Source organism: Pseudophryne corroboree, chromosome 6, assembly GCF_028390025.1.
Source record: "Pseudophryne corroboree isolate aPseCor3 chromosome 6, aPseCor3.hap2, whole genome shotgun sequence".
Classification (NCBI taxonomy): Eukaryota; Metazoa; Chordata; class Amphibia; order Anura; family Myobatrachidae; genus Pseudophryne; species Pseudophryne corroboree.
The window spans coordinates 575,317,455-575,340,152 of record NC_086449.1 but is presented as its reverse complement, the minus strand read 5'-3'; the positions used below and the strand labels follow the sequence as shown (position 1 = coordinate 575,340,152).

Genomic DNA, 22,698 nt, shown 5'->3' with positions numbered 1-22,698 from the left:
TTTTTCTTTATTTTTTTCCAAAAATAAGTTTTTATTGACAGGAGCAATCGGTAACAAACAGTATATGCGTACAGTACAAATAGACATGGATAGAATAAAATGTTCCATCGGTACCTTATCAGTCAAAAGAAGAGGTAGCGGTCACACAGTATTCAAAAATATACGCAGAGTAGTACATTAAGGGAAAAAAAATACAGGTTAAATAAAACTCCGCTTCAAATAGGGATGGGTATATCCCTGACCAGAAGCAATTCAAAAAAGGAGCACCAGAGTCAAGGACTTCTAAATGATACCATTTGGTAGACTGGAAACCTTTCCGTAAAGCTTCTTTAAGCAACGGGGATAAAGTATGAACATATGGGAGCCATATATTAAAATGCTTCTCCGTTAACTTTTCTTTTTGTAACGTGGTGTTGGTCCAATCTAAGTGAAACAGGTGTGAGATTCTGGGGTGTAGTAATGAAATAGAAACAGGGTCAGCAGAAATCCATTGGGAGAGTATCTTTCTTTTTTTTTTTTTCTTTTTTTTGCGGCAGCAGCCAATTTGATTGATTAGTTAAATACGATTCTCTTTAGACCATTTAGTGGGGAGAGACTTAGAGTAAATGCCCCAGAATGCCCAGGCTTTATCAATAATAAATGGTATTTTCAAATCATTTGTAATATATGATTGAAGTGCATGCCATAAGGCCTGCACTTTTGGGCAGGACCACAAACGGTGAACAAGATCAGCTTCTGGTGAGTTACATTTAAAACAATGAGAGGTAGGGGCAGCCCCAATGAGGAATCTTAATTTAGGTGTAACATAGGCCCTATGTAGTATTTTCTCATGCATCTCCGTATACGCAGTGGATCCTAGTGTCTTGTCTAAAGCTATATTGGCATCCAGAATGGTTTTCAAGGTGAGGTCTGGGAATTCTAGTTTCCATCGCAACAAACCCACATTACCAGAGCCCAGATTAAGTAAGGGTCGTGAGTGGGTGTGTATAAAAGTAGAGAAAAGACCACCCTGGTTGCGGCGTAATGTTCCATCTAAAGTATTAGTCGTATCAGTCATGGTTAAAGTGGACAAAACTACTTGCTTGTAAGAAAGGGGAATAAGGGGATCAATAAAGACTGAAAGTGTTCCATAATCTGGGAGTGCGTGAGCAAGACTAAATCCTCTGTTTAAAAAATGATAAACATACTTAAGGCCCCCTTTTATACCATGTATGAAAAATCTGTGAAGTGTTATTCGGTTTAAAACTGGGATTACCCCAAAAGGTAAAAATAAAGATATCCGTTGTGATATTTTAAGTTTAGAACATATCATCCTCCATGCTATACACGTAGATGACAATAGGATGTTGTCTTTGATAAAGTCAGGCATGGAGTGCGGTGAAGTATGTAATAAGGATACCAGGTTCCAGGTAGGTACAAAGGTTTGTTCTAATTGTAAGTTAGCATAAACGTTACGTCCATTGAGCCAATCCAGAGCAACTCTGTAGTTAACTGCCACTGCATAAGTACGCAAACACGGTAGATTAAGGCCACCAAGGGACATTGGTTGGCGCAGTTTGAATAATGAAAATCGTGGACGTTTGCCCGCCCAAATAAATTTGGTCAATGCCTTGTCCAGTTGGGAAAATGTACTTCTTGGGTGGGATCAATGGAAGCATTTGCAATACGTATAGGAAACGTGGGAAGCTGATCATTTTTAAATAAGTGACAACGACCTGTGCACGTCAAAGGAAGATGAGCCCATTTAGAGAAGTCCGGGTAAATTCTAGCAAGTAGTGGGGAGAAATTGAGGGAGTATAATTTGGAAGGGTGACTAGGAATTTTGATACCTAAATAAGTGATACAATCGTCAGTTGCTCAGTGAAATGGAAAGGAGGTGCCCCATCCTGTTTTGGCAGAGGAAAAGGCCAAGGCTTCTGTCTTTTGAATAATTAATTTTGAAACCAGACACTAATTCAAAAGAATCCAAAATGGAGAGTAGATGTGGCAACGCTTCACGAGGGTTACTAAAATAGAGCAGAATATCATCAGCGAACTCTGAAAATTTAAGTTCCAAGTGGGACAATTTAATGCCATGCTATCTTATCTTCCTTTAGAAAATGTCGAAAAAGAGGGTCTAATGCCAGGTTAAATAAAAGTGGAGGTAAGGAGCAACCCTGTCTAGTACCTCGATGTAGTGCAAAGTAGCAGGAGTTATGGGCATTAATTGTCAAAAAAGCCAGTGGGTGCTGATAAAGAGTGCGGAATACATGTAAGAAGTCAGGGCCAAATTTCTGGTGTTTAAATGGATCCTACCAGCATGAGCCCATGAGACCCTATCAAAAGCCTCATCGGCGTCACAACTTAAAACTTTGTTTCCCGTCTCCAGTGAACTGTGAGTTTCAATCATGGCCGCCAATAAAGAGCGGATGTTATGGACTGAAGGTCTATTACATAAGAAACCTGTCTGGGCAGGATGTAACAATTTGGGCAAAACCAACTGAAGGTATAAGCAAAAAATTTTGAAAAAAATCTTGAAATCTTAGTTCAAAATGGAGATTGGCCTACTGTATAAAAGGAAACCAAAGTAGGGTCTTTATTTGGTTTGGGTAGGACTACAACTCTAGCTGTATTGAAATCAGGTGGGGCCGGGGGACCTACAAGAATAGAATTATAAAGTTTGCACAGATGTTCTCGTTGGTGTGGGGATAGAAGTTTGTAATATGCGGCAGATAGGCCATCTGGTCCCGAGGGATTTAATAACAGACTCCAACTCCGCATCCGTAATGGGAGCAGTGAGAGATTATCTATCATCGTTAGTAAGGCTAGGAAGGTCCGTCTGAAGTAAAAAGTCCATGCCCTTAGTGGTTTGGTCAGTGGGTGCAGTGTATAAATTTTCAAAAAATTCAAGAACAGTGTCATTAATTTTATCTTGGGTTAGCGTTAGCATTAGCATTCCCTGAGTGGTTCGGACAGAGGAAATGTATTTAGAAGCAGTGGAGGCTTTCACTAAGTTTGCTAACAATTTCCCGGGGCGATTACCCCAATGAAAATACTTGTTAAACTGAAATGATGGGAACAATATAGCCTGCTCAGCACAAAGGGTATCATGGACCGACTAAGGGGTATATTCAATTAGCAGCGATAACGGACTTTTCGCGTGAAAAACCGGACTTTTCCCGCGAAACGCAATTACAGCCTATTCAATTATCCTGGAAAATTTATCGGTGATCATTTTTTCACTAATTTCACTTCACCTTCTCTGAAGCAGGTGAAAAGTTGGGAAAAGTCACTATTTTAAGGTAAAAATGTTTGGATATGGTACAGAACTCCTGGGACACCCCCCTTAATGACTAATTAGGCACGTTGAGGTTTTTAATTATTTTTAATTGGCCAATAATGACATGTCATTTTTGGGGTGAAAAAGTACAAAGTGATGGAAATTGGGGTTCAAGGTATGGGACAGGTATATTGGGGTGCTTTATGAGTGGGACAGGTGTTTTTAGGCTTGCAGATGGGAGTAATCGGTCAGTTTCCACTTTTATTTAAAGTACCCTAAAATGACCCAAATATATACTTATACCCATTTTCATGTACCCCAAATTTAATGAGAGCATTTATTTTGCTCAAAAAAAACTTGCTTTCTATCATTTTTTTTTACATTTTTTTAAAAAATGCATATAACAGCCATTTCACACAATTTAAGTCCCCAAAAACTCTCTGTGATCTCTAACACTCTTCTCTTCTGTTTTCCTATGTTAGTTTAGCATTTTTGGGGGTACAGGCTGATTTCCCCATTTTCACCTGCACTTTTCACTGCAAGAATTTTCACGTGAAACCCGTTTGGAATTGAATACGTCGAAAAACGGAGCGTTTTCGCAGCAATTTTTGCACGATTGCCGCAAAAAAATTTCGGGCGAAAAATTGCCGCGAATTTGCGGATAATTGAATACCCTAGTTAGTATCTTTATATAACAGTCTATTAGATTCAGAAGGGACAGCTAATAATTGAGAGTATGATGAAGCGACTTTACGGGTTGCATGAGTCAATCTTTCTTAAAATCGTTTTTTTCTAGTGGCGACATATGATTTGTGATCCCTGAGAACTGGTTTCGAAGCCTGCCAAAAAAGATTTGTATCATCAGAATGTACACTATTGTCATGGGCATAGTTAGAGAGAGAATGTGTCAAGTGAAGTTTAAAATCTTCAGAGGAGGTTAGGTAATCTGGAAAGCGCCAATTACGGGAGTATGTGCGGGGTGCTGTCAGGGTAATTGGGGTGTGGTCAGATAGAAGAATGTTGGCTATAGTCGAGTCTTCAACTCAATGGATTAACGAGTCTGATATCGACCAATAGTTTAATCGGGAAAACAATTTATGTGGATGAGAGAAAAAGGAATATTCTCTAGAGTCAGGATACAGGAACCGCCAGGGGTCCAATATTTGTAGGGAATCTAACAATAGTGATAAGGTGGAGGGAGCGGATCTACTTGAACTCAACTGTCTGGGGCCACCCGATATATCTAACGAAGGATCAAAAACTACATTTAAGTCACCCCCGAAGATTAATGAGCCCTGTAGCCAACCTTGTAGATTAACAACAAGATCTGAAAAAAAGTATACATTCGGTCCTGTGGGGGCATACATGATTTCTAAGGTGAACCTCTCCCTGTCAATATCTACCTTCAAGAATAAAAACCTCCCCTCAGGATCTATCCGTTCGTCCTTTATTTCATAGTGTAATGATTTACTAAATAAAAGTAGTCCTTCCTGGGTTTTTGTAGTGTAAGAGGCACACCTAAAGTCACTAATCAAAGTATCCTTAACTTTGTTAGGATCAGTAATGCTGGACAAATTTTTTTAAGATGACTCAAAAGTTTCTTCCTCTTGCCTGGTCTATTCAATCCTTCCACGTTCCAAGAGACCAGTTTAAGAGAAGTCTTTAAGCTATCCATGGAAACATCAGTAGCAATAGGTCCTGACATTATCTGACACCCAGTCTGATAGAACATGGAAGGAGAAGCCATAATAATGCGTCCAACCACCTGTCCCAGCAAGCAGGGGAGGCACTAAAGACATGCATCAAGAAAAGGTACAGTTTACAATCAAGAAGTATAAATTGTACCATAATACATATAAGAGCCACAAGAACATTTAACAATTGCCACCTGTCAAAGAATTTTTATATTTTCTGATCTCAGTGGGACAGTTCTAAAAGCCATAGAAACATAACAAGAATATTAATACAAATAGAAAAAGAAGAGAACATGAGAACAGGCAGAGAAAATGGAAAAACATTCCTCCATCCCTTTGTCCTCAGTATAGAAGGGAAAATCCCTCTCAACAAGAACAGCGCAATCAAAAAACACAAGTCAAACAATATTTCACTCATTAGAGAAGGAAAAAAGAGATATATTATAGCGATACTCAACAGGCCATGGACAGCCAATCTGCATCATCCATACGTGAGTCAGATGAAGGTGAAGGTAAAGATTTAAGAAAGTTCAGGGCAACATCAGGGGTGTCAAAATAATGCGGTTTGCCAGCAAGGAAGAGCCTCAATTTTGCAGGATAAAGGAGTGCAAATCGGATGTTTTTTGAGAAGTTTCTTGCAAATCGTTGAGAATTCCCGTCTTCGTGAAGAAACTTAAAACAAAGTCCTGGAAGAGGAGGAGTTTGGAGTCCTCATAACGGAAGTTGGAGGTTTTACGATAACCCTCCATAATTTTCACCTTTGTCCAGATAATTCAGTAACTTGAAGATCACTGTCTAGGGCGATTTTGTGAAGCTTGTTTTGTCAGGGCCAACACTGTGGGCCCTTTCCACCATATAAGACGTGGTCGAGGAAGGGAGACCCAGAGTGGTACGAAGCCAGCGAGAGACCAGGTCCAGTAAATCTTTGGGTCGAACCGATTCCAGAAGGCCAATGGGCGCAAATTATTCCGCTGATTTGCGATTTTCCAGATCTTCGATTTTATCGGTTAGGGCCACAAGAGTGGCGTTGTGTGTTTGCAGTGGTGATTTGGCCTTAAGTTGGTCATCTTCCAAGGTGGAAATACGGTCCTCTGCTTCCACAAGAAGTTCAGTGTGTTGCGTTATGTGAGCAGCAGCCGAATTAATGGCCTGCAGCAACGGAGCTAGCTTTGCATCCAATAGGGGTGAGATAATGTCTGAGCTTTCTTTAGCCCTCTGAACAGAGGACAGACTGAATCTGTCGGATGCGGCCAGGTGAGATGGGGGATATGGAATGATCAGAACAAATATCTTTATCTGTAGGTGCCGTTTTATTTTTATTCTGGGAGCCTTTGGTTGTCCGCGGTGTATTAGCCATATACTGCTCATTGGCCGGTGTTGTAATTTAAATATAACTCCATAAAGGAGTAATGACCCTGACAAGGATATGATGGAGGAGGAGCGTTCCACTGTTGTTAAATGATATGTAGCCTTGGTGAAAGCACTGTTGTAGATAGAGAGAGGGGTGCAGGAGCAGGTATAAACGGTTGGTCTTCTGTATGCCGGCGGTCGGGCTCCCGGCGCTCAGTATACCGGCGCCGGGAGCCCGACAGCCGGCATACCGACACTTATTTTCCCTCGTGGGGGTCCACGACCCCCATAGAGGGAGAATAAAATAGTGTGGCGCGCGTAGCGAGCCCGCAAGGGGCTCATTTGCGCTCGCCACACTGTCGGTAAGCCGGCGGTCGGGCTCCCGGCGCCGGGAGCCCGACCACCGGCCAGCCGTAGTGAACCCGGTATAAACACACTGCAATAGGGAAGGGAAGGAGGTAGTCTGCTTACCCCCAATACAGTCTTAGAAGTTATATAGGCAGCTGGTGAGTAGAGGAAACAATGGGGGGTAGAGCCCTCCACCCCCAGATATTACCTCTGTTATGAGGTAGGGAGAGAGCAAGCAAGGTGCAGTGTGGCTCCAGTGTGTGAGCGTTGAAATGCCTGTGAGGAAGGAAGAGCCCTGTGTCTCCTAATGCAGCCACTGGAGTAACGCTGGTGATGACGGGGCAAGGTTAGGCACGAGGAGCCCAGGCACAGAAGCAGGTAATGCCTATGTGAAGCAGAGAGGGAAGTGGGGGGGAGCCCTCCACCCCCAGTCACAGCCTTCGGTTGTAGCAGGTAGCGTCCAGCACTATACCTGTTAGGCTGGTGAGTTCCCATTGTGGAGCTTCAGAGCGGCCGGGATGGAGGGTAGCCGCCACCGCACGCCGCGCTCAGCGTGAATCGTGGGAGGGAGGTAAAGAGTCAGCTGACCCGCAGGCAGCCGCAGCCAAGTGTGGGAGTCGTCCAGTGCCCCCTCAGGCAGCCGGAGCCCAGACGCAGCCGGGATCCAAGATGGCCACCTTCATATTTGCATACAGCGTGCGCTGGCTCCGGCGGTGAGTACAGATCAGGGGTGAGCTGAGAAGCAGCACCACTTTGACCCTCACTATCTCCGGACCCCGCAGATGTAGAATTTGGGGTCCCAGTCCAGGTGCAGCCGGTGATATGGGGTAACTTGAGCATCCTGGACGGAGAGCTCAGCTAAGATGCGGCCAGTCAGTTTGACCCGTCCACCGGAAGTACCCTTTCGTATGTTCTTGAAGAATTTTCTAAATATATAATGCACTGTGGCGATGTGTATATTTGGTATTCTCTCATGGTATAAGGTGATCTCTTTGTGACAACAGCGATGTATTTATTTAATCCTAGTATGTTCACTATTGGCATGAAGCTACTGTATATAATTTGTACACAAGTCAGTGCATTAGAAGGTGCTTTTAAAATATATAATATTTTACAAGTTCATCTGTTTTTTCGGAGTATCTGTATCTTTTCATAGGGGGAAAAAAGCACTACATATGCATAGCCTCATGATGAAATTTGTCATCTATATGACGTGTATGTGTATATTTATGTATGCATTTTTGTGTGTGTGTGTGTGTGTGTGTGTGTGTGTGTGTGTGTGTGTGTGTGTGTGTAAGTGTAACATATTGGCCATTACTCTAATACTATAATTGTATCTCTTTTGCTGTTATATTTTTTTTACTTTACTGCTATATAAATGCAGTTCTATATATTCCAAAGTGTTTCTGAGGAATGGTCTGCTCTTCTCTACACACACACACACACACACACACACACACACACACACACACACACACACACACACACACACACTCTAACATTTCAGTTCGCTTTATCATTTGGAAATAAAAACAAGCTGGTACATTCAGAGTAAGTGAACTTTAGAATCTGACTTCAAATACAGTGTGTGTTTGTATAGATAGTAGATATTATGCTATCCCCTTTTCTTTGCTAACCCCTTATTCTACCCCTTTTTTTTTTCTTCTTTTTCTTTTTTTAAGTAATAGGGTTTATATTTCACTATTCTATCTGCCAAGCGTAAATTCTGTTTGAAAATCCTGCAGTGAGTATTTGATTTGCATGTATTATTGATATGGTTTCTCTTTTATTTTTTCTTAAACCAAGTTGAAAAAGAGACTGTGTGAGGAGGCGTGGTGCCTGAAGTATCTAAGGCAGTGGTTCTCACACTATTCTGTGGCAGCCTGGGGTGCCTCAGGACACTTGCGGGGGTTACTTGGATTTGTGATCCAGTACCAATTCAAATTATTTCTGGTCAATGTAATAGAAAAAAACAGTGCTAATGTGATACTCAGGCAGTGCCGGTTCCATCAGTGATTTAAAGCATTGAACGCCAGGTTATCTCATCACAAACAGCAAGCAGTTTATTCACAGTTCAAACAGGGTTATCATGACCATCACATGTAATTTCTTGTTCTCTCTCCAGCACAATATTCAAATGAGTTACAGCAGTTCAGCATTTCCTTTCATCCGCTTCAAGGGCAATAACAGCATAAACAATGATGGGACAGCATTACATTACATACCTGCACAGTCTCTGGGAATCCAGTAGTGCGGAAGCCGCAAACTGAGATTCTTTTCGGTGTGTTTCCCCCCTATTTGCTGGGGGCTCTCTGAAGTCTATCTAAGTGGGATCTCTCATGGACTCCATCACTGGGGGCCTTCCACCACACGTGGTTTCCTACCACTCACCCAGATAGTCCTCGCCCGAAGACTTGCACCTCCTGTCCTGCTGCTAGGGTACCCCTGAAGGTAGGGATCCCCTATGTTTCTTCCACTGATTGCTCATGCTGTTGCTGCTCTAACACTGCGAATTTCCTGTTCTTCCTAGCAGCACCTACATGCTGCTCCATAATGCTGGGGCTGTGGAGTACCATGCCTGTTCCACAGCCCCAGCATGGGCTCTCATCCCTGGACACTTAGCCTGTGCCTTCCATTCCCAGTTCTCAGCTCGCACTGCACTCTAGCCTGTCCTTTGTTCCTTGTCCTAAAACCCCCTCACTGTGGCAGGGTCTGCCAGAACTGGTTTGTGTCATAAACTCACCCACTCACTGATAAGAATCAAATGGCTTTTGGAACTTTCCATTCTCTTGTCGCCTAACATTCCAGTATGCCACACTGGTGGTTGACAATCGTAAAAAAATGCGGAGAAACAGAAGCAAATCTTCACACAATTGAACCTAAGGATGACATATAAATACAACTTTTGGCCCAGGGGTGTCGTGAAAAACCATATGATGCTCTAGGGTGCCGTGATTCAAAAAGTTTGGGAACCACTGATGTAAGGTCCTTCTTTCTTTTTCTTTTTTTTTTAACACACATCACAGCACTCCTGTAGCTTTCAATAACTATATATTATATATACACACACACACACTAGCGTGCAAAAGTCTTTGGCCAAAGCTTATTTTTACTTATATTGCTTTGTCTTAATGAATATCAACTTTGATTGCTCCCTGAAATCCATTATGATTAGAAACTAGACTTTAGAACTTTACTTCAAATGTACTATACTTAATTTTACCATATTTGTAAACACAAGCATGTGGTGTTTTCATCCCGGTCCCAAGCGTTTATTGATGTGATAAAGTACACAATTATGAGCTAGTCATTAATAAATCTGGTATGGTTTTATTTTGTTCAATATATATATATTATTTATTGATCTCTTTTTACTTTTGTGTTTTTTTTTATATTAAAATAAATACAAACCATAACTTTTTCAAAATGAAGAAAAGACTTTAATATTCACTTAAATTGCGTGGCAAAATTCAAACTTTTACTGAGGTAGGCTATACTCATTGACATATTGCTTTAAAAAAAAAAACCATTCTACGGTGTAATGTGTATAGCTTAGCTCAATACAAAGAAACCGGTACAAATGTGACTAAATAAAAAAAACATTCTAGAGGACCCAGGTGTATATCAAAAAGGAATATAAATACATTATTGCACAGGTTCTCAAACTCGGTCCTCAGGACCCCACACAGTGCATGTTTTGCAGGTCTCACAGAATCACAAGTGAAATAATTTGCTTCACCTGTGGACCTTTTAAAATGTGTCAGTGAATAATGAATACACCTGTGCACTTGCTGGGTTACCTGCAAAACATGCACTGTGTGGGGTCCTGAGGACCGAGTTTTAGAACCACTGCATTATTGTAATGAATAAGCAAAACCGAAAACTCCCAGCAACTGCGATCAAATTAGACAAACTCCAGTATCAGTTGACATCGTTTATAGATGTCTGCATAATGCAGGTCTAAATGGTCACAGAGCTTGCAGAAAACCCATTGTTGAGGTCTGTAAATAAAGTAAAACAACTTCAGTGGGCTAGAGAACATTGGTATTGGATGTTGGATCAGTGGCAAAATTATTGTGCAACGATGAGTTCAAATTTGAACTCTTCGGAACTAGAAGACGTCCGTATGTTCAAAGAGTGGTCTGAAATGTGTGTTAGATAATTGTGTAAGTCACACGGTTAAACATGGTGGTGGTTATGTCATGATTTGGGGTGCTTTTGGTGGAGGAAAGATTGGAGATTTAGTTTAAATAACATCAACTATGGATAAAAAAAACGATACTGCAATATTTTAGTACATCATGCTGTACTAAGTGGAACTCGAAGTATTGGAAAGGGGTTCATCATGCAACAAGATAATGACCCTAAGCACAGTATCAATTATTTGAAAAGTAAAGAAAAACAAAGTTCTATCAATTGTGACATAGCCTCCTTGGTCACCTGATCTCAATCCCATTGAAAAACTCTGGGATGAATTAGACAGAAAAGTTTGTCTAGTGGCTCCAATAAATACTAAAAACTTATGAGAATGTCTGAACGAGGCCTGGAAAGGCATAACTTATGAAACTTTAAAAAAGTTGGGGTCTCGAATGCCCAAATTATGTGAAGCAGTGATATGCACCAAAGAAGGACACATTGATGAAGACCAATTTTAGTCTGAAATTTGTTTTACTATAAAATTATAAATTAATTTTGAGAATGTTTAGTTACAAGATCATATGGAACATTTAATATGAATAATTTTCATTATCTCGCTACATTGTCTTTTTATTTTTTTCTTGGACAAAGACATTTGTATAATATCTATATTCTAATAACTGAGTTGGATGTAACTCATCATATTAAAAAATAATTAGTAGCTCTTCCAATACACCCATAAGGTGGCTGGCCAGTGTCTTTTTTCTTTTTTTTTTTTGGAAGGATGGTGGGGGGGGAGGGGGTTGTCGCCAGTAACCCTGATTCCCAGCTTCTCTCTCTGTTCAGAATAATTATAATCTCTTTTCTATTGCAAGGTGGGCACTGATTTTTGGTTTATTTAAATGTATTTTATTTTCTTCCCAAATCCATCCAGTGGAATGCCCAGAACAGGCTCCCTGGGTCAAAATTCTGGCCAGCGTACACGAACGGGAGGTCCAACTGGGACCTCAACCCCCTAGTATGTCTTCTGGGATCAAATGTTACCACTCTGAAGTTTTTCTTCCAAATCCATCCAGTCAAAGGGACAGAACAGGCTACTTAGGTAAAAATTTTGCCTGCTGCATTCTGCCATTAGGTCCGACTGGAACCCGAACCCCCCGAAGAACATACATACGAGATTCAGTCGGGCTCCTGGCTGTCAAAATCCCAACGCTGGAATCCCCATCAAGCCACTGCCAGGTTGCCGGAAAGATAAGCCGTGGTGGGAGGGGTTTAGATTCAGGCACCCCCGGGGAGGGTAAGGGGCCCTACACACTCGGCGATGCGCCGCCGAGGTGCCCGACGGCCGATACGGCCGACGAGCAACCCGGCGGCGGGGGGGCAGTGACGGGGGGAGTGAAGTTTCTTCACTCCCCCCGTCACCCGGCTGCATTGAAGTGCAGGCAAATATGGACGAGATCGTCCATATTGGCCTGCATGCACAGCCGACGGGAGATCAGCGATGAACGAGCGCGGGGCCGCGCATCGTTCATCGCTGGAGTCTCCACACTGAAAGATATGAACGAGTTCTCGTTCATTTATGAACGAGATCGTTCATATCTTTCAGAATATCGGCATGTGTGTAGGGCCTATAAGAATTAGGCTGTGGGGTTGGGAAAAGTTAGGTTGCAGGGAGGGGGGTTAGGTTTAAGCACCACCATGAGGGTTAGGGGGCCATTAGGGGAAGGTATATTTGCCTTCCCCCTGGTTTGATTCTGATTATCAAGGTGCCGTGGTTGGTATCCTGTCCGCCGGCATTTCAATCCCAACCCATACATACATATTTTCACTTTTAGTGTAAAATATAGATTGTGTGTGGTGTGCTCAACTCCAGCCTTCAAGTAAACACAAAAGGTAATGTTTAGTGGATTTCTTTAATCATGCACAGGTACTGTATGTTCATCTATTTTGCTGGATCAGTAATTATCCCACCTGCTTCCACAGACCATAATCCTCACAACCTTGCTTGTTTGAGTTACTTGAATGTTGAGAACCACTAATCTACAATATGGTAACTCTAAATACGAAAATGTTATTTATAAAAACAAACTTTCAGTTACTAACAAAATATCTTTGTTTTTATAAACCTGTATAAAGCAATGTTTTAAAAAATGTGAAACTAAGGGGGAAGATGAATTATGGGAAATGCAGCCCCTCCACCATAACTCCTTCCATGAAGTACAAAATGCCTTGATCCTGGACTTCCCTTTTATGTTATTATTGCTGTTAATAGCATTGAGACGCCTTCCTTGTCAATTGTTCAAATCAGGTGATGGCAATCATCAATAAGAAGGAAGTCCCTGGAACAGCATTTTGTACCTGATGGAAGGGGTCATGTTGGAGGGTATAGAAATGTGTTATAGGGTATTAAAGTACAGTAGCACTGGAATGCAGAATTATGGGAGGACGTTGGTCTTAATTGTTAAAGCAATATGTACTTTATTCTGCTCAGTTTCTACAATACTACAAAATACACAACTGTTGAATACAAAAAAGATACATAATACAACTTCAGCGGCTGTTTAGTAAAGAATGTTAAGATGCTTAAATTGACTCTGTAGTTGGGGTTATCAGAGTCGGCCCTAGGCATAGGCAAACTAGGCAATTGCCTAGGGCATTTGATATGTCTAGGGGCATCAGCAGCTTCTACTGATTAAAATGATATGCGGCATGCCTATATTCTGTGTGTAGCATTTCATATGCAGATACAGCCACAGTCTCACACAGCACATAGGCATGCTGCATATCATTTTAATCAGCAGAAACTGCTTGTGCATCCTAGCCACAAAGCAATGCAAATAAGATGAATTTTCATAAAAAGTTCCCGACGTTAGCATTGAGGGAAGATTTATGAGGACACATCTGTATCCAAGCAGAGGCAGAGGTGTTAGTGGCAGTGTGAGTGCTGTGTTAGTGGCAGTGTGAGTGCTGTGTGCATGTGAGTGGGTTGGTTGTGCAGTATTGTTCGGAATATTTGTAAGGAGCATTGTGTGTGTCATGTAAAAATGCATTAATAGTGTGCAACATATGTGTAAGGGGCACTATGTGTGTCATTATGTGTATAAGGGCATTAATAATGTGCGGCATACGTGTAACGGTACTACTGTATGTGTGTCATTATGTGTATAGGGGCAGTAATAATGTGCAGCAAATGTGTAGGGGCACTATGTGTGTCATTATGTGTATAAGGGCATTAATATTGTGAAGCATATGTGTAAGGGACAAAGGTTGTCATAATGTGTAAGGCGCATTATGTTTATAAGGACATTAATAATGTGTCTCATATATGTAAGGGGCATTACTGTGCGGCATTATGTGTATAAGGTGCTCTACTATGTGGCGTTGCATTTAGAAAGGGCACTACTGTGTCATCTAATGTGAATAAAGAGCATTAGGGTGTGGTGTCATGTGAATAAGGAGCAATTCAGTGTGATGTAATGTGAATAAGGGGCTCTACTGTGAGGAGTAACGTTTATAAGGTAAAGTGATACTACTGTGGGATGTAATATGAATTATGGACACTATCACATGATCAAATGTGAATAAAGTTACAGAAGTGTGTGGCGTAATTGGAATTGGGGTTACTATTGTGTGGCCATGCCCCTTGCCAGCAAAAACACACCACTTTTTGGGCTGTGCACCAAATGTGCGAACTGTTCCTATTTAAAATATAGGGGGTACACATACCAAAATAAGGACTGCTATGGATGAGGGGTGATGGTGCTTGGAAAGAGGTGCAAGGTCAGAGGCGGAACTAGCGGTGGTGCTAGGGGGCACCAGCCAAAATCTTGCCTAGGGCATCATATTGGTTAGGGCCGGCTCTGGGGGTTATGTCACCACAACTCCAACTTTTATATGTGTATTATAAAAACATGAATAGGAGACAATTCCCTTTTGCAGTCACTGTTGGCTGATGTAATTCCTGAGTATTTCATAGGGAAATTTAGTTTATAAATTTGTTTTTTTAGTTCTGTTGCTCTTGTAACTCTATACATCTGCTCTTCAGAAACGAAATTGCTTGTGACTCAATGCACAGTTTGTTCGAATCCTGGTTTGACGAGGAGTCCCTTCAACACTTGGAGGATGAAATGCTTGCCCTTCAGGTATGCCAAGCCCTATGGACTGAACATTTAACTAATTATGGGTATCCAAAGTTAGGGTCCAATGTACGTACATCTAAGTCAGTAAAAATGTTCTGCTTTCTGAAAGAGTATTATTTACTAAGAACTGAAAATTTGTGTACTTTTACGGACTCATTACCTTTTATATAGAACTTTCAGGAGGCAAAAAACTGGAAATCTTCTAAAATCACTTCGCAAGGATCACGGATATTTAGGCTAGTCCTCCACAAAATTTTTGGGTGTCACTTTCTTTGTAAAGTGACCGTGAACCCCAATTAGTGCATCGTATCCCCTCACATGGCTCGCTTTGCTTGGCAGGCTTCGGGCACGGTGCCACGCTCCGCTACCGCTGTGCTCTGCACAATCAAAGTCCATGTGCATCGTGAAGTATGAAAAAGTTAAAAACAACAAAATTAAAAGTGAAAAACTCATGTCTCTGCAATGAGACCATAAATGAGTCCGTAAAGTACACAAGTACCGATTTGTCATTTAATGCAAAAGGTTACTATACAGCGGAATACCTGCATATACTGTGCATGGGCAGAGGAAACCAGTACAAATTTCCTGCAACACACTGTTTCCCACAGAAAGCAATTTTATTTTGTAATCTTTATCATTTTTGATATGTGTAAATCAAATATTTCTAGCACTTCTGGGTTTTGTTTTTTTCCGTATTTGTTATTAGAATTTAGTTCTGCTGTTTAACCACTAGAATGGCACAGGCACCTCAGATGCAACTGTGCCAAGCTGGGCTTTCCCTGAAATGATCGCATTTTTATAATCTATTACAAACAGGACAGCATTCATAGACAAAAATAACCAGTGCTGGTGGTGCCAGTTACATACATCACTTTCATTAAAAAAAAGCTAAATATAGAAAGAAAGATAGATATATGAAAACAAATACTCTTATTGCGCTATAAAGGAGCAGCATAAAGGATAGAACCCCTATTAGTGAGGGTTCTTATTAATAGACACATACAGAAAATATCCCAGTGTGTTAGTGTATACAAAACTGTAGATATCACTTGTATACATTGTGAATAAATGATATTCTATATAAGTGATAAACAATTCATAAATCTAAAATATGCACAACACCAATCTTTACATGTTCATGCCAGTATTGAGGAATTGGGAAAACCGTACACCCTCACCTTGATAGGTGTGAGCTCAGGGTGGAATTCTCATATACACGTACACGATCAATGCAGTGGAGATTCGTGTATATGAGAATTTCACCCTGAGCTCACACCTATCAAGGTGAGGGTGTACGGTTTTCCCAATTCCTCAATACTGGCATGAACATGTAAAGATTGGTGGTGTTCATATTTTTTATGTATGAATTGTTTATCACTTTTATACATTGTGAATAAATTATATTCTATATAGAAAAATTTGAGTACTAATAGCTGCCTATTTTTGGGTGATATTTCTTTGGTGAGAGGGTTCTTTTAAGGATATTTTGTATTGATCCCTCCATACGGATGATCCGCACTCTACTGACTGATTATACTGGCCTTTATGGTGTGAACCACCCAGAATTGTTTGTGCTGAATCTACAGTTTTGTATACTCTAGCGCACTGGGATATTTTATTTATTGATGTTGTGAGGGTAAGTGAGCTTGCTATGGTGAGTGCTGAATTTTGTGTTTGTATATGTTTAAGTAGGTGGCCATGGGCTACATGTACCCCACCCTTTGAGTGCAGACATTGCTCCCCGCCTCTGGGGTGGCGAGTGCTGTGGTTTTATATTTGTGTGTGTGTGTGTGTGTGTGTGTGTGTGTGTATGTATGTATATATTGCTGTAAGAAGTCCTGCAGTACCATGCCATGAATCTACACCTATATGCAGGTTCTGCTCCACATGATAGATATAGATTATATAAGAATTTGAAACAATTTTTATTTTTTTTTTTTTTTTTTTTAACTATAATGGGTTTTTTCCAAAAGTGTCTGATCAACCATTCTGAGGACATTTTTGGAAAAGAATTGGCCATGTAAGTGGTTAATTTAGTATAATTTGAGAATTACGTAACGTACAGTACCTATGGTATATCCTGGATTTTTTTTCATATATAAATATAATGTTTTTATTTTTTTTCCTGCAGATCTCAGATGTGGATAATGTGGGCTGCTCTCCCGAAGACCCAAACCAGAGTTACTATAATTGGTTGCAGTGCGGTGACCATATAGGGGGTTATAGTTATCCATATTGGCTAGGGCAATAGTTTTGTTCTTTGCTTAAGAGGAAGCTAATCTTTGAGGATGATCCCTATACTTCAACTTCAATAATCAGATTATTTTTGTTTGTGTACATCAACCACACAATACTTTGTGTAGTACCAGTCCTTGTAACTTGCCTTGCAAAAACTTTATTTTGTATATAAACAAAGTATGCAGAATAGTGCATCTGTAAACATAATTTCACATATCATAATAAATTTATTAAGACACTACCACTTGTTAATAAAAGTAACATGTTTGTAGTGGCACTACTGTTCCATAAATCAATTACTTTCTTCTAGGTTTAAAGCTTGATTATTTTGTATTTTAGTATGACTTTACAACTGCAATATTGTCATAGCAGACTGTGTGACACAGGTCACTGTAAGTGTTATATGCAGAGGGTGTATAATATATTTTTGCTTCAGGTAAAATAAATTAAAAACCATTAACCGGTTTACAGCAATTGTCAAGTAATGCTGAAATTAAGTTGAATTTCCATAAACTTATTGTGAATTGTAGAATTTGTGGTCGGTCATTACTATGTTTTATTCTCTAGTGTTGTGCTAGTGTGGACTTTATAAAGTAGAACAGCCATTTTGTGAGCTTAAGTACCATTCATAAGTGTGCAGCTTATTTGTTTACAAGGGACCAGTAACTTCAAAAAGAACAAAATAAATAAAAACATATTTGGGGATTTCTACTTCTTTAAGAAAGCATGGTAGTTATTACTAGCTCTGCCTACAGCTGACATTGAGGGATGGTGATGTGTTTTTTATTTTATTTTTTTATTATTTTCTTCTCTGGTATGGGTAAAATACTATTGCACCAGGCATATCACTTCAGGAGATTCTTGTGTTCCTGGTAATGACACTAGCAGGTCAGTGGTTGGAGCAGAGTGTAGGAACCTACATGGCCTTATGTAGTTTTTGCGTATGAGGTAGTGCTGGAAAACAAGAACTGTAGCTGTACTAGCGAGGTGTAGGGTGAGACTGGCAGAGTAGCACTAAACTGGAAGTTGCTAGAATGGTACTAGAGTCAGGCTGAAACTGACTATACCTCTGAGCTGGAGTATTAGGAACCAGCTGCTATACTGAGTGCAGAGAAGACTGATGGAAAACTGCAGGCAGAAGCAGAGCACTGGGACTGAGCAGTGTAGCGCAGACCGGTGCTATAATTCACAAACGCAGGAGAGCAGAGTTACTGAGGACAGAGACTGGATCACAGCAGGCTAGAGCCAAGGGACACTGATATGGAAAGCAACGTTGATGAACGCACTTTATCCTCCTTGCCCAGTGGTCATTGGAAGCCTGAAGCAGCTGATCAATGCTGCACTTGTGGTTGGAGGATCAGGAGTCCGATAACAGCAAGTGTCATGGTGGTGGCCAGCTGGGTACACAGAGGAAAGAACAGGGTGCACTATGGGCAGCATGGGGCTGCAAGGGACTGTTCCCACACGACTTCATAGATCAGCGCACCCCCCCCCCCCCCCCCCCTGTATCCTGCCAAATTTGCAATGTAGAGCTTCTATTAACCCTAATACCCTATCACTGGCCCTAACAACCCTAATCTCTCCCTAACAATAACCTACAGATGGAGCCATCTTTATCTTGGCCTTTAATGGGATTAATTGAGCCAGGGCAGTCAGACTTAATCCCCTGATGTATTGTTCTCTCTGTATTGTATTGCAGCTGCGAACAATAGATGAAGGGTTTATGTTAATAAACCATAGTGTGCCTAGGCGCAGCACAGAAGTCAAGATAAGCGTGGCTCCCTCTGTAAATACCTTAACCACTAACCCTAATACGCTAAACCTAAAAGGCAGACTGGATGGGCCATATTTTTCTTATCTGCCATCAAATTCTATATTTCTATGTAACCTTCTAATGTGACATTACAAAAAGTTCAAGCCAGTACATTAGATTGTACAGTATGTTTTTTATTTAAAAAAAAAAAAACACTTTGCAAAATTATGAGTATGCATCGCTTACAACATTCTTTTGCAAGTTATTTTGTTTGTTTTTTCAACTTGCCTCCAGAGAGCAATGGTCTTTCAACTATATTGGTTCATGTTAACTAAAAGTCACCTAATGATCAGGGCTTGGAACGGTCTGTAACTAATTGTTGCTAAACATCATTTTCTTCCTTCCTCTGCACATTATGTTTGCAGGATTTTAACTTGAGTGTAACACTAGGGTAATCTGAAGCAGGTTAACACAATGGTTCCTGCTTTTCAACTGGCCAGTGATTTTTGCTTTTGATGTGTGGAGGAAAGTTTTCTGCAGTTCACAAGCATAATGCTTCAAATATTGCACTACTTCGAAATCACGATTGGAGGGGGGTGGGAATAGTAAAGTTTTAGAAACCATTTTTCATGAATGTTTTAATGGAAACTTTTTTTTTATTTTTTATAATCCTGCTTATTATATTAACACTGTCAAATGTTGCTATCTATTAGAATTCCCTTGACCAACCATGTTTGAATGCTTTCTAACATTAACAATCCAAAATTATTAGGCTTTGATATGATTTATTTTACATCCGCAATAAAACCAAGTTTTAATGATGATTATTCCTGTTACATCTGAATATGTAGATAGAGCAGTGGTTCCCAAACTTTTGAATCACGACGTCTTAAGAGTAAAATAATTATTTTCACTGCACCCCTAGGCCAAAAGTTTCTAATTGAGAAATCCAGAATATTTTTTTTTTTTTATTAAATTGTTTTATGTCCTCCTTAGCTTCAGTTATGTGGTGAGGGACAGGATTTGCTTCTTTTTGTCCACTTGTTTTATGATTGGAGCCACCAGCACAAATTTTTCCTATTTAATGGACCATAAATAATTTGAGTTGGGACTATACCACCAACCCAGGACATACAGTCTGGGAACCTCTAAGATAGTCAATATGTTAAAACACATAAAGCACACTCTGAGATAAAATAAGAATAACAAATTGATGTTAAGCATTAGTCTTATATTAGTTTTCATATTTATTTAATTAAATAAAACTGCAGAAGCAGTTTTCAGACAGAAACGCACTCTCTGCACATGTTATATCTGCCCCCCCCCCCTGCAGTGCACATGGTTTTGCCCAACTGCTAACAAATTTGTTGCTACGATCAGGTCATGTTCCCTCTGTTGCACAAGTGAGCAAGTAACTTTAAGTGTGAAGATGGCAGAAGGCAGTGCACAGCACACATCTCCTCTCCAATTCCAGGTCGGCACCTGTGGCAGTTATTTACCTCACTGTCACATCATTAGTTGAGCCCACCTTCATGAAGGTGAATACGGGTGTGGTATGGAAGGTACATAGTAACTAGGTCGACAGTGTCTAGGTCGACCACTATTGGTCGACAGTAAATAGGTTGATGGGTCTCTGTCGACAGGGTCTTTAGGTCGACATGGTCTAGGTCAAAATGTCGACATGAGTTTTTTTGTGGCGTTTTCTTCGTAGAGTGACTGGTAACCTTAATTAGTGCACAGTGTCCCACGCGCATGGCTCGCTTCACTCGCCATGCTTCGGGCATGATTACCATTCCAATCGTAGTCCACATGGATCGTTAAGTATGAAAAGGTTCAAAAAAAGAAAAAAAATCTTGAAAAGCTCATGTCGACCTTTTGACCTGTTGACCTAGTTACTGTCGACCAATAGTGGTCAACCTAGACACTGTCGACCTAGAGCCCGGACCCCGGTGAATACAATTATAGAATAAAAATATTACAGATTATAAAATTTAAATCACATTACCAGAGATAATAAACTGACTACCATATCCCATCTATAACCCTAATATGTATCGCATTTCTCAGTAGCTGCCCTCCTCCCTGAAACCCTTCAGACGGTATCCACCTACTATCTATCGCATCTGTTCTGCTCTATACATAATATGGAAGAAGTTTTAGCTATCTCTATGTACAGCCTGTTGAATGATGCCATGTAGAACAAACGCATCATTGTTCTAATATACACTATAATGCAGACAAAAGTAATTGGACACTGACAGCAAATAGATTGAGCTTTTACTGATGCCCGTACTTTTTAGGTCACTCGCGTGCAGTGATTACTGCAGACACCCTTATTTGCAAACTGGCCACAAGTTTCTGGACAACAGAAGGTGCAATGGTTAGGAATTCCACCTGAAGTACAGTGACCAACTGCGACACTGAAGAAGGTTGAGTAGGTCTAGAATGCACCAGTTGCTCCAATTTGTCCCAGAGCTTCTCAATAGGTTAAGATCTGCACTCTGAGCTAGCCTGACCATCCGGGTTACTGAAATTTCTGTATACCAGTTCAGCGTCGCCCTGGAATCATGACCTTGCACAACCTACAATGATCCCCTTTTCAAACTCTGTTAGCTACTTGCGGCAAGCCATTTCATTAGTACATTATCTAAATCAGTGCCTGTCTACCCGTTTTATATCTTTAGGAACATGTGTCTGCTGCAGGAGCACACCTCTTCGCTTGTGTGGGGGGAGGAGGGGGTTGGGGTGTCCATTCACTTTTGTCTATCGGTCTCTTGAGCATCCTATACGTACAGAATGGTTTATCTCACTTGCTGTTTGTAGTGTGTGTAACCAAACTGCTTGCTGCACTAACTGTGTTTCATGCAGGGGTGTATGAATGGGGGGGGACATGGGCAGCTCGCTCCCCCCCCCCCCCCCCAAAACATGAGGTGCCATCTGCATCCACAACCGCCACCAGCTTCAGTGCTGCCCGCACTATATTAACACTAGCAGACAGGGCCGGCCCTATAATAACGCACCCTACCCAGCAGAGTAAGGCACCGCATATAGAGGGCGCTCGAGCCACGATAGAGCCGGCAGCCTGTGTCCCTACTGTATAAATAACTACAGCACTCACTGATCACAGTGATCAGTGCTGCTGAAGATGCGGCTCTTCCTTGTTCAGTCTTCAGTGCATACGTAATGAGCGATGGGGTGTCATGACATCACGCCGCTCATTATAATATGGGGCAGGTAGCCACATTCGAGTGGAGGAAGTGCGTTTTAGCAGCTGGAATGCACTGCCTGCCGGCGCTATCGTATCCCAGGGGCCTCTTATCTAGGTATGCTGCTGGCGCTGAGCCAAGATTTAAATCTTTAATCCATTATTTTCAGTTTCATGTTGCTCATACCCTTATACATTAATTCATGAACTTATTTTCTCCACACTACAGTTTGTCTAATTTTATCCGGGTTAGTTTCCAACGCTTCCACGACACCCATAGAAGGAGAGTAGAACCTGTAGCGAGCAAAGCAAGCCACCGTGCCCGCAAGGGGCCTTGATGAGCTCGCCCTGCTGTCGTCATTCTGGCGGCTGGGATGCTGCTGACAGGATAGTGACAGTTGGCATCCCATACCGTTCCCAGCTACACATGTACTGCTGTGCTTTCATCTAGGATAGATCTGACAGCAGATCCCCTTCTCTTATTTATTCACCTTTTAGTGTAGGAGAGGATCTGCTCATGCACTATTTACTGCCTGTGTGACACAGAGTGCACAGCAGCCCCCCTCTCCACATCA

At 41.1% G+C, this 22,698-nt stretch overlaps 1 protein-coding gene across 5 annotated transcripts in view; it reads left to right on the top strand.

The window, feature by feature from the left end:
- The window catches only part of LOC134932978 (oocyte-specific histone RNA stem-loop-binding protein 2-like), a 260,183-nt gene extending 242,486 nt beyond the window's left edge, over nucleotides 1-17,697 (top strand). For all 5 annotated transcript variants that reach the window (XM_063927877.1, XM_063927875.1, XM_063927879.1 and 2 more), the window contains 2 exons: nucleotides 14,834-14,930; nucleotides 17,059-17,697. In XM_063927877.1, coding sequence (XP_063783947.1) covers nucleotides 14,834-14,930; nucleotides 17,059-17,178 — 217 coding nt within the window. In that variant the 3' untranslated portion in view covers nucleotides 17,179-17,697. The remainder of the gene's footprint in view (nucleotides 1-14,833; nucleotides 14,931-17,058) is intronic.
- The last annotated feature ends 5,001 nt before the right edge of the window (nucleotides 17,698-22,698 follow it).